Source organism: Haliotis rufescens, unplaced genomic scaffold (genome assembly GCF_023055435.1).
Source record: "Haliotis rufescens isolate VD_foot unplaced genomic scaffold, xgHalRufe1.0.p SCAF_6, whole genome shotgun sequence".
Lineage (NCBI taxonomy): Eukaryota > Metazoa > Mollusca > Gastropoda > Lepetellida > Haliotidae > Haliotis > Haliotis rufescens.
Genome location: NW_025964334.1, coordinates 5,677,517 through 5,690,071, shown reverse-complemented (window position 1 = coordinate 5,690,071; position 12,555 = coordinate 5,677,517). Strand labels below are relative to the sequence as shown.

The 12,555-nt window shown below is 39.2% G+C and overlaps 1 protein-coding gene across 2 annotated transcripts in view; it reads left to right on the top strand.

Moving 5' to 3' along the window:
• The window catches only part of LOC124148810 (serine/threonine-protein kinase 38-like), a 96,449-nt gene extending 84,131 nt beyond the window's left edge, over positions 1-12,318 (top strand). For both annotated transcript variants that reach the window (XM_046520118.2, XM_046520117.2), the window contains 4 exons: positions 3,521-3,616; positions 3,963-4,051; positions 4,756-4,782; positions 5,590-12,318. In XM_046520118.2, the coding sequence (XP_046376074.1) occupies positions 3,521-3,616; positions 3,963-4,051; positions 4,756-4,782; positions 5,590-5,720 (343 nt within the window). In that variant the 3' untranslated portion in view covers positions 5,721-12,318. The remainder of the gene's footprint in view (positions 1-3,520; positions 3,617-3,962; positions 4,052-4,755; positions 4,783-5,589) is intronic.
• Positions 12,319-12,555: the final 237 nt, after the last annotated feature.

Below are 12,555 nucleotides of genomic sequence, written 5' to 3'. Positions count from 1 at the left end.
ATACCTCTAAGATATCGTAGTCTATAATTATTGCATACACTTCGTAGACAAGGATGACTGAGAGGTGATCGTAGTCTCAGCTTCGGTCATTGTCACAGATGTAAGCCGTTGTAAACATCACGGTCCAGACATTTGATCCGTATTGTGACACCACACACACTGAAGGTCCTACATGGACTAGGTATAGAGTTACTGTATGGGAGGTCAGTTGCTTGACATCCAGCTGATAGCTGTGTGTAGTCAAGTACTTGGGTTGACTGTTCGATGGAGTCTCTTCTGTCAGTGCAGGATGGGTACTAGCTATATAACTATGTCAAGGATTTGTGAAAAAGTTCAGCTTAAGATAAAAAAAGCTTAAATATAATAATGTTAGTAAATGCCACCTAACATAAAAAAAATTAAATGTTATAAAAATGTTAAATGCCACCTCAAAAGTTTTTTAAAATGTTAAAAAAATTCATTTTTTTTAAATGAACAGGGTTAGAAATTAATTGTTATTTTCACTAGTCTGCAGAAATGACCGGCCTTCCTAATGGTTCAAGGGTAATTCCCCAAGAAAATATGACGTGTCCTTCCTGAAGTTTTCTTGTCTTCAACTGGCAGACTTCATGTTGAGTGACCCCTCTGTTTTCTAGTGGTAGAGTGTCCACCCGACGAACGGAAGGTCTGGGGTTCCATCCCCGGACTCGTCAGACCAAAGATGTTAAAAGATGGTACCTATTTTTCCTCTGTCTGGCACTCGGCAATAAACAAGGACTGGTCGGTTCAGAGTCAGTAAACTGTGTCTGAGTGGGGTATTCACGTTGAACTGTGGCATGGTATCTCAGTGCGCTAGCGCTATTAAATCGTCATTCGTCCTGACTAGTACAAGCACACGCACACACACACATTGCTATATAAATGTAATAATCTTGAACGCGACATTAAACCCCATTTCCCCTCACCTCCAGGAGAGTGTACCTTGTAAAAACTGGAAAAAGGATAACCAAAATATAATTGAACCATTGATCTGAATCTGTATTAATTTATGACAGATACACTTTGAGGTATGTGGTGTCCATAGAACCAGAAGCAGATGCTGTTCATTCCAACCTGCTGTTTGTCTATATCTTGTTCGAATATTAATCTAGCAATTCACAACTACAGTATTGAAGCCAAGATTGTAAATGACACTTTATCATGGACAGGTGAAATGGGGTTTAACGTCGCGTCCAAGATTATTGCACTTATATAGCGACGTGCATGCCCGTGTATGTGTGTGTGTGTGGCTGCTTGTACTAGTCCGGAACGATTGGGGATTTATAGTGCTAGCACACTGAGATACCATGCCGCAGTTTAACATGAATACCCCACTCAGACACAGTATACTGACTCCGAGCCGACCAGTCCTTGTCTTAGCCCCTTAATGCCGAGCGCCAGACAGGGTAACAACAAGTACCATCTTTTAACATCTTTTGGTATGACGCGGCAGGGGATCGAACCCCGGACCTTCCGCTCTCCGGGCGGACGCTCTACCACTAGACCACGGAGGCGGTCTTATCATGGACAAGTCTCTTAAGGATCTCCCTCCTATGTACCGGGCCATCTCAGACAGGACATTGTCTGTTTTATAGGCTGTTACCAGTGAAACATGTTTCGGTGTAATGAGAGGTTCACAGATGGAACTCACTTGTTAGAGTGTGTCCCACATTGACTCAGATGTTGTTGAGCTGTCACTGCCAGGCATGTCCACAGCGCCAGCTGAACCCGAGCTTATATATCACTGTTTTCATGACTAGAGAATTATACAAAGGGAGATAACAATAATTAGGTTTGATGATAGTTTGACCGTATCAGAGATCCGGATAAGATTTTGCATAATTTGGTTTTCCATTTTCTATGTCCGTAAAGCAATATCATGGGGGGTCTTACAGTTGCTATTTCTTCCCTGTAACCTCTTCATGAATTGTGAAAGCTTAGGAGGAAAAGTTGAATAATTTGTTACCTTAGATCTTCCAAAAAATCACAAGCAGTGTTTGAAATAAGCATGAAAGGCAAGGTTCCTTGTCACTGTCCTGTTGTTACAAGTGAATGATTCAGGGGTTCCTGGGTCCTTATGTACTTCTTTACTTTTGATGGGGATATTTCTATATTTCCATTATAAACAAATGATTATCATATCATATGTCATGAACGTCACCAAGCTTACTGATGGCAACATCAATAGGTTTAAAAAGAAAACAGATCAAAGTGAGTCAGGTTTGTGCATATGCAAATCCATATGAATGTCATAAATGGAAATATTTGACACTTGCCAAGAGCAGTCCTCTTTCCCATGTTTGAAGGCACCCTTCGAGCATGTAGCCCTTTCCTCTGTCTTGATCATTTTGCGTAACTTCTTAAGCTGGAGGTTAACGTTTCAGGAACTTGTAATGTCTTCCTATGTAGAGGTGACAAAAGAATTGTTCAGGCAAAAGCACTTTTGAATTAAGTTCCTTTAAGCCAGAAGGTATTGGTGGCTTCTTTATGAAACTCTGTAGGAAATATTGCATAAGACATCTTCAAATATGCAAACTGTGTTTGTCGTCGGATTGGCAAATACAGATACAACTGCAGCAAACGATGAAAGCCTCCCGTGCAAATAATCCCATGGCAGCGTTGTGTCAGACTGTTGGCTGGGGAAAACTATACATCTTCAAATATTTATCTTGGAAAGAACAATCATATTTCTAACAGGTTTGCAAAGTAGAAAATCCTATGAAATGGCCGACATTTTTATCCATACTTTTTTCTGTGAAAGCAAAATGTGTTCCTGTTAATAACATTGGTTGTGTAGACAGATCCACTTGTTTAACAACAAGTTGGAATGTTGCTATGTGTAAACAAATCTATTCAAAACAATAGGTGAGAGATAGGAATCTTCTCAGGTCATGGAAACGAGGTGCTGTCTGATGTCAGCGCAGTAGAATACAGTGCTGCAAATTAATGATTAAGTTATGGGATCCTAGTCGATATCCTAATGTTAAACATGAAACATTTAGTTTTCGGATCCTGTAATGGAGAAATCACTCGAAGGTTTCCGACTAAAACCATGTTGTAGTTGATTTATAACTTTTGTATAATGACTTGAAGTTGCGTCTGTTTTACATGTTCAGAATGGCCAGTGAATTCCTGGATCAGAATCAGTTGCAACAATGATAGTCCAAGGAAGAGAATTTATTGATGTCAACTTCTTTATTATGAGGAACATAACGTTTTGGAGTATATGCTTACTCCTTTGTCAGGTGAATGAATACTATGAGGCAGAGAACATATATATGTACCTGTAAGAACAATAGCCTGTTGTCATCATCGTGGTTTAATTGATTAAGACACTTTATGAAACTGTCAGGAGAACACAGGATCTTTAATTATTAACTTAAGTTTGATATGCTTGCATCATCGAACTTCTCTTTAGCAAAGAAAGAAGATCACGATAACACGATTAGATATTGTTATTGAGAATCCTTGGGTAGGTTTCATGTTGGCTGATGTGTTGCAGGTACTGTTGTGATGGAGAGCATCGGATCGGTGCCCACGGTATCGAGGAGATCAAAACTCACCCATTCTTCAAGATGGTAGACTGGGAACATATCAGGTGGGTAACAGTTAGTCGGCGTGTCCGAGGGTGCCATGTCCTTGTGTTCTGCCATGCTTACACAGGTGGCGCTGTGCTATTTCTGCCATTATGGGAGGTAAAATTAGTTTCTGTTCTATTTATAGAATATAGCAATCTCACAAACTGACATTTCAAGTATCGTCTGTACCTAAGTATCGATGATATCATAGATATCAGTGAATCGTTACAGCCCAAATTAACAACTCGGGAGTCCTTAGCCAATTTGGTAAATACTAGCTTGTGGAAATTCTTGCATTGTTTTGGTATATAACTGATTTGTTGTTACCCAATTCAGTCATGCCGTAATCATTTGATGTTTGTTCAGGGAGCGTCCGGCAGCCATTCCAATAGAAGTGAAGGGGATCGATGATACGTCCAATTTTGATGATTTCCCTGAAATAGACCTCAAATGGCGTAAGTTTTTTAGAATGTTTATCTTGTGTGTTAGTCGACATGTGGTGTGTAATTTCTAGAAACTGGTTAGGAAGTAATAATAATAATGCTGTTTCAGCTCGGGGATGAGTGTGAACCATATTTCACTCGAGTTTGTAGCTCGATGAAAATATTTACTCTGTTTACAATTTCTGTCAGTTTTATTCAGTTCCAATTTGTAGCAGAAGTGAAGTATTTAGAACTGGTTCAGAATTATTGTAATAAGATGCTTCTAGTCCATGATTTCAGTGGATATATCAGTAGATTTTCACTTGTCCTCAGCACAGTTTCGTTGTCTCGGGCAGCGGACTAGCTTGAATTTAAAAGGCTGCTGTTACTTTTCTAAATTTTGCTTTGCTGGATATGACTCAAACAATAAGACAAGGCCACTTCAGTATTACACCTCAACCACTTCCTACGTTTGAAAGATAATTGACCAAAAATTCATCAGAGAAAAAAAGTCTCCTATATTCCCAGATGCAGTCGTTGCCAGAGCATCCAGATGCCACTAGCCTTATGTTGCCTTTTAAGATTTATTTTCGTCTTACGTAAGGATAATTAAAAGCTGAGCATGGAAGACAACTAACCTGTGGTCCGTGACTATTTTTTAACTATTTTATATGTTTTTATGTTTTTTAATGTGTTTTTTTAATAATTGTTTACCAGACTATTTTCTCTCTTTTCAGCAACATCTCCGCAGCAGCAACAAGAAGGTACATATACGTCCATGTTCAGGGCCCCTCAGTGTACCTGTCATAGATATGAATGCATTCTCTATCAGCAATATATGGTTCAGCTGTTGCAGTATCTGTGAAGCAGCTGTATATGTTGTTGTTAAAGCTGTTGGTCAAGTTGAGCAGTGCCTTGAGGAAATTTGAACTTGCAATCAAAGGGAGATAACTCTCAGTTTCTTACCACTGGGACATCAGTCAGCGCTGTCAGGAATTCCTAAATTTCATGCATGTGACATGACATGTTCTGAAACTGTTGTCTTCAAATCAATGTAACCTGTGAAGATTTGGGGTAGAATATCTCTTCAGCAACCCATTCTTGCCATAATAGGCGACTGCTTGTCGTAAGAGGCAACTAAGGGAATCGGGTGGTCAGACTTGCTGAAGTGGTTGATGCATGTCATGGTATCCCAATTGCGTGGGTCGATGCTCATGATGTCAATGACTGGATTATTTACAGACCACCGTCATATAGCTGGAATATTGCTGAGTGCAGCGTTAAACAACAAAGAAATAAACGAACAATCAATGAAATGTGGCTCAACATCTGTCTGAGTTTGTGACAGTAGCAGATTAAGCCAAAATGACCTGAGTAAACGACCATTTGACAAAGTAAACTACTCAAAAAACGTAACGGATCACAATCCTTTCATATTGGTATGGGTATTGTGTTTTGTTTTGCTTTATGTTATAGAAATGACAATTTTCAGTCTAGTTTTATGTTTGAATAATGCTTTCATTGAGGAATGTATTTTGTACAGTGACTACAATTTAGTCTCTTTCTTCCAGCCACAAACATGACTGCCGAGGGCAGTGAGAAGGATCCTAAATACAAGGACTGGGTGTTCATCAACTACACATTCAAGAGGTTCGAGGGGCTGACACAGCGAGGAGCTCGACCACCCCTCTCCAAAAGTTAGAAGTGTGGTGGCCAGAAGCGGCCATGTTGCGCAGGGAGTGAAGATGGAGACAGTTTGTGTGATATGTTGCAGCCCCCTGTGGCCTGACCTGCCTGTCTGTCAGGGGACTCTCTACCTACCCCCCTGTTTGTATCCTGTGTATATGGTGTTGTATCCAGTAGTGCTGGAAGAGCGATGTGATTTTGCAAAAACTTTCTGGTTTCTTTTCGATGGTCCAGTATGAAAGACATTTGAACATTTTGACCCAAGCTTGTTTCAGTGTGATCCGTGTTCTTTAAAAGTTTGTGAATTACGACTGACTGAAAAAAACATGGGGAGAATATTACCAACTGAAATTTTCGGTTATGAAACCTGAACAGGATACGAGTGTCCAGGTTTTCTGGCTCTAATCTTTCAGCCTCTTAGAAGACGAGCAGACAAGGTCAAGGTGAGGTCAGGCAGGTCAAGGTCAGAGTTCTCATCAAGGTGATTCCATTTGATCACAAATGGGATTCCCGTGAGTCAGCCTGTGAGTGGTGTCTGTGTTTGGTTTGATCTTTGACTCTTGGACAGTTTGTTTGAATGATACCAGTCATCTTAACTGCGATATATTCAGGTATTTGCATGGTAACCATTAATGTCCACTGGTGTCGTATTTATAGCTAGCCCATTGTGCAAAAACAACATTTCCTTTTATTTATTTATTGCAGTTTCGTTTCCATTTCGTCCAAGAGAATATTTGAAGTTTTAAAAAAATGAGAAAAAAATACCTGAACTGTTTGTTCTGATATATTATGCTATGAAATTTGTGATTCCTCCGCTTCTAGAACACAAGGCTTAAATGGGGTGAATATGTCCATATTATTTTGACTTATTTAATGTACGACAAAGAGAAAGCCATGCTTGCTTCTCGTGTGTAACAACATTCCAACTCTGTGTATATAATCCATGTGATTCAGAACATTGTGAGGAAAGTGTAGTTAGTACGAGGGTTATAATGTCCGGGTTAGTCTTTCGTAGATCTAGTGTTGACCTTTAACAAGCTGCTTGTTATATGTATGTTCTCACACAGGGATGAGAGAGAGATGTGTGCTGCTGGTATTCTGGGCAATGTGGATGCTGCACATCCCATGGTTGAAACCAATCTTCAGTCCAGGAATATGAGAGAGAGCTGGCCAGTTGTCAAATTGGGAAATATTTGGGGCCATTTTTTGTCATCGTCTACTTGTAAACATCTTTAAGAAAACCCATACTATACTTAACATAATTGCAAACAGGTTGAATCAGAAGAATATAGATTTCTGTCCTGCTACAGTACATGGGTATGTTCAGGATTTGGTTCCATTCCTCTCAGTTGATCTACATGTAAAAGGGGTGGTCGGGTAGCCTTGTGGTTAAAGAGTTCGCTCGTCACGACGAAGACCCGGGTACAATGTGTGAAGCCCATTTCTAGTGTCCCCGCCGTGATATTGCTGGAATATTGCTAAAAGTGGCGTAAAACCAAACTCACTCACTCACAACATCTAGAAATGGTCCCAGTTTGGTCTAAGACCCATATTTCCAGGACATACCATACCTCGGCCCGGGCCATAATACTGGACGTGAGCGGGGAAGTGTATCAGTGTCGCGGTGTCAACCCATCAACCACATGCTGTAGTATCCATTCTTGCCTCAGATGCCAGTGATGAGTTTTAAGTGTTGCTTACTCGAGAAGTTATACATTTAATGCTGTTAAGTTATGAGCCAGAAGTGCTGACTGCAGTCCGGAGCCCAGGTTATGCCACTGTAGTCATACGTAGTCATGTCGACCCACATAGATGTCTTCTAGCTCATACTGATCATGTCAACATTCATAACACAGGAATCGGTCCTGGATTTTGCTGCTCCATTTGGTAATCATGTGACTAAAGACACGCGAAAGGACAAAATGGCTGTCAAACTGAGTTGTGGGAGGTCTCATGGACCGGTGTAAGGACTGTTGACTAATGATTTCCCTCATATAGGTCTCGGTGTTTGGTGTCTTAAATCGCTGATGTTGTAAACGGGGAGACAACCTAGGCAGATCAATGAACATGCCGTTGGTGGACCTCTTCCTGTCATAGTATATGCCTTTGTGGTGCTGAGGACATCTAGATAATTTTATCTGTTTTAATCGTTGGTTGTCATTTCGCAAAATGTTGATACAGTATGTAATATTAATCTGCAGTTGTAGAAACTAACTGCTTTGTTCAAAAGTTGTCTGCTGAAAGATGAAGAGGAAAGATGCGAATTTTTCCTATTTAGTGGCTACTGTGTATATCCAGCGTCTCTGTGTCGTTGCATCTCCATGGCGACTTAATAGAGTGTCACTTCCTTCCTTGTCAGGTGTAGTGTGAGCTAGAAGCCCCTGATCTCATGACCATTGTCGACACCTGTACATAGCTTATTGCCGTAGGCCCCTCTAGATGTGCCCTGGGGGGACCCAGGTAGCCAGCTGTTCAGCACGCAAATGCACTGCTAACTATAACGTCAGGAAGTCTTTTAAAGGCATTTAGAAGTGATACACATAAGGAAGAGAATTTAAGGATGTCAACTTCTTTATTATGAGAACGCAATGTTTTGGAGTATATACTTACTCCTTTTTTGAATGAAAGACATGAATGAGTAAGTATATCCTCAAAAACGTTGTGTTCCTCATAAGAAAGAAGTTAACATCCATAAATTCTCTTCCTTATTTTGTCATGGGCACAGAGAGGTATGTGCAAGGCTGTAGGTAATTTTTTGTAGTAGCCTTTGAGGTGTTTTGCAGTGTCAAAATTTAATCATTAGGCAGTAATTTTTATCCAGTGAATTTTGCAAAAATTGATTAAAATTGCTATTTTTGTGACTGTTAAACTGTCAAAACTGTCATGAAAGGATTTTTGGTGAACTCTCCTGAAGACAGATCAGCAGAACAGATTTTCACGTTATGACCGATTTTCATCATCTTTTGAAACTTACTGCCGTCAAGTATTGTTTGCTATGTGTTTCAGCTGGCTAGTGACATGTCTTGCCCCTTGGCAATATTGTTACCATTTCCTACCTAAAACGTGTTCAGGACTGATTTGTGGGCATCAGCTTGGTGTGTTGTCTATATTCTGTATGTGTATGTGTTGATGGCGGCGGCGGCGGCGGCGGCGGCATCGAGGGGAGGACTGTCCGCTCCAGCGAGGAGCTCTGCCTTGTCATGCTAGTGAGGCCTGGTTCTCCCTCTGTAGACCGGGAACTCATGACATCCTGCATACTTGGTTAATGTCATCCTGTTAAATAATGTCATCCTTGTTACTATGGATATTCACATGTTTTGGGATGTGCTTGTTGTGGATGCTGATGTTGTAAAGCAGTGTTTGAGTGATGGAACGGACAGAAAATATTCAGATTTCTTCAGGTACCAACACAGATCAAGTTTGCTTTAATCCATTTTTGTAAGTGTGAATGATATTCAAATATGTTTCCGACAATTCCAGAGAAACAGTTAGTTATTCCCTTTCGGGCATGGTTTTCAATTAAATCTAGAAATCCATGAATGTGAAGAGATTTGAAAAATGGAATTCTCTGGATTGAAAGTCGCCGTAAATTATCAGGTGATTGTTGCTTTAGGACATTCTGCCAAAAAAATCATCTTTTAGTATAAAATATACCATGACAATTCAATGCTTTTTGCAATCTTATGAAATGTTTTAGACTGGTGTTTTCTGAAATAATGCAGTTTTCCCCGAGATGGTGGTATGGCTGCACATCACGAGTTGTTGTCACTGAATGATTGTGGTTCACTATTGTGTAGACTGTATATTATTCTACTGATATGTACATAGTGTGTCTAAGTAAGTGCTAATCCAATGTGATCAATACTTGTAATAGTCTGGAATGATTTCAGTTACGTCTGTCCAATCCTTGAGTAGATATATAAGTCTGTATATCAATTATTCAAATGAAGAGATCCATGATCATACCATGTATGTTAGCTGATTGTCTTCTTCAGCAGCTTGGTTGACACTTACGAGGAATTTTAGCGATTTTATCAAATTTAGATTTCGCCCATTTACCATTTTAGTAGGGGTGTCATGATAATACGCCTACCTCATATTCCGATTCATTTCATGATAATTGCATCACAATTCTTAATTTTCGCTGTTTTTGCATTAGGGACCAGTTCAAAAGTTCATTGTAGGATAAAACACGTTATTCCTCAAGTTTTGAGACCTACCCTACAAAAAAGACCCCATCCCCCCCATCCCCCCACCACCACTGCTCCTGGTAAAAACATGATTGTGAAATGGGATTAGAGGTTTTGCTTGGTTTAGTTACAATATAAAATATTGAGAAATCAGGAAAGTCGGATAGAAAACTTGCAGGGCCAATAATCACCCACCCTGAAACTTAAATTAAGATTTTTATCTGACATTGAAATTTTGAACTGGACCCGGAAGTCTCCAGTTTCCATGCACCTCGGCTAACAAGAGGTTGCTGCTGTCGTCCAGTTTGTTGACTTGCGTGACTGGTACATGAGGTTCCTGGCTGTAATATGTACTCACATTCAGAAGGTGGTTTTGTGAGGCGGTCAGTTAATGCTAACCCTTGTAGTTATCAGACAGGGATATTGCAAATATGCGTTAATTTTATGTTTTGAAAAGGGATACTGATTTATAAAATGAATCGATACATGGGTAGGCGTATCATATATTGTATTGTCAGGTGTATTGTGGGTGAGTTGTGGCACCCCTATGTTCAGCGTGCTGTTGTACAGAGCGATCTTAGCGCGAAGGTGATCGTAACTCTCGTACCTTAACATAGACTTACGACAGTCGTAGCACTAAGGTTGTTTTGTACAATGGCACCAAGCTGAGGTGTTGGTAGTGATCACTTACTCTTATGAGTGTCATGTTTTATTTCAGGAAATTTGTGACATGATTCTGTGTGTACTCAGATGTTTAGAGATAGGCTTGTGGCTGGGACTCCTTGTTGACTAAAGATATCCATACAGGTCTCTTGCTTACCTGGATTGTCTGGATTCTGGTCATCCAGTTCAAGACAGGTTCTGTTCTTCATGGGACAAACATTTGTAGATATCCAGACTACCAGCCCTTTCGAACAAGCCTACTAGATATGAGGGTTTTGGCTACTGAGTCGACTATTCTCAAATTCATCAAATTAAGAACGTCATGTTAAAATTTAAAGGAGTACTAATGATAAAAAAAAAAATCATGAATGTTTTTCAAGTGGAATATACTTTCAAATACTCTTTTTCATAATGTTGCACAGTTTTGGCACAATATTTTAAAATACATGACAAGCTTGTTATTTGTTAATGATTCATCGACGATACCATACGATTAAATTTTTGTCAACTTAATCAACGTATCCAACTTGGTTGAAGCTTGTTTTTGTTCCAAAAGTCATTCTTTGTTTCCAAATGTTTTTGCTTTCATCTGAAAAAAAATTCAGTCATATCATATTTTGTTTCATTGAATTCCCTTCCCTTCATTTTTTTGTCATAACATATTTTTTTAATTTCATTATTCATAATTCTTGCACCTTTCCCTTAGAATGAGATTGAACGAAGATGTTTTCTCAATGATCATCATTGCTTTTGTGTATAGTTTTCATTGTATTTCACAATTTCAACCTCTCATCTTTGAATTATCTTAGCAAGCAGTTAGAAGTGGTTCTTGTTCATAAAATCCCTTCATTTCAGTGGAATTATTTTAAAGAGTTTTTCAATCTTCTATTTTTGTCAGTATGACGTTAGAGTACGTGGCTAGTGGTTTTAAGATTGTATGGGTTTATGATGTCGTGGTTCAAGACACTTTGCAAGTAGGTAACCGACTACTCTAGCTTCTGTATTAGTGAATGTTTCAGAAAGAAGTTGGCATGCATTTTCCTTAGTATAACTGAAGATCAGTGAATGTTTCAGAAAGAAGTTGGCATGCATTTTCCTCAGTATAACTGAAGATCAGTGAATGTTTTCAGTGCTTTTCACACCTTATTCAATGGTTTGTTTGTTTGGTTTTCGAGATATTTTTTTTCAAATGGAATAGTCTTGTTACATGGTTCGCATGGTGACCAGAAGGAAACTAGGTGGTTTTGTTGTTTTATTAGGATGACTTGAAAAGTCCATATAACTGTCAAGGAATATGAAATACAGATGTTCCTCCTTTTCCTACTTTACTGTTATGCATGCACTGATTTGCAAATCATAACACTGAACGCGATTATCTTTTGCTGAGAATATGCCTTTGTCAAAATAGACCTGATACATGCAATGTCTTGATCAGTGCCCAGTGTGGAGACACAAAATGGATTGTCCAGTCGTCTTGAGTGGCCTCGTCGGAGTTACTTTACATACTCCTCTAAATACAAATCAGTGATTACTAAATTGTTTCATCTTTTCAAGTTTTCTCACAGTGCAATTTGAATTTTATGACTTTTTCCAGTGACATTATAAAAGAGTAATAATTTTATAGTGGCAACATTAGAACATCGTTCTTTTCTTTTTCTTAAGAGGCTGTTTCCCGCAAATATTTTTTTCTAATTAAGTGTATTTTCTTATATCATTGTCTACCTGAAATTTAGAACCTACCACTGGGTCTATCCTTACACTGGTGTGTTTTTCTGATTCAGCTTTGCCTTTGACCCCTATTTCATCAATGAAATAGTCCGCAAACATTAAATAGACAGCACCATTCTTGATTCTAAGGGTAGTGCAAGTTAGTTTAGAGCTAAGGTCTTCCACTTTGTCAATAAAAAGGCTGCTGAATTGATTGGATGGATATCGTGTTGTCAGAATTGTCCACACACCCTGGTTGGTCAATGTTAACATGAGTAAAGCAAGAGGTCG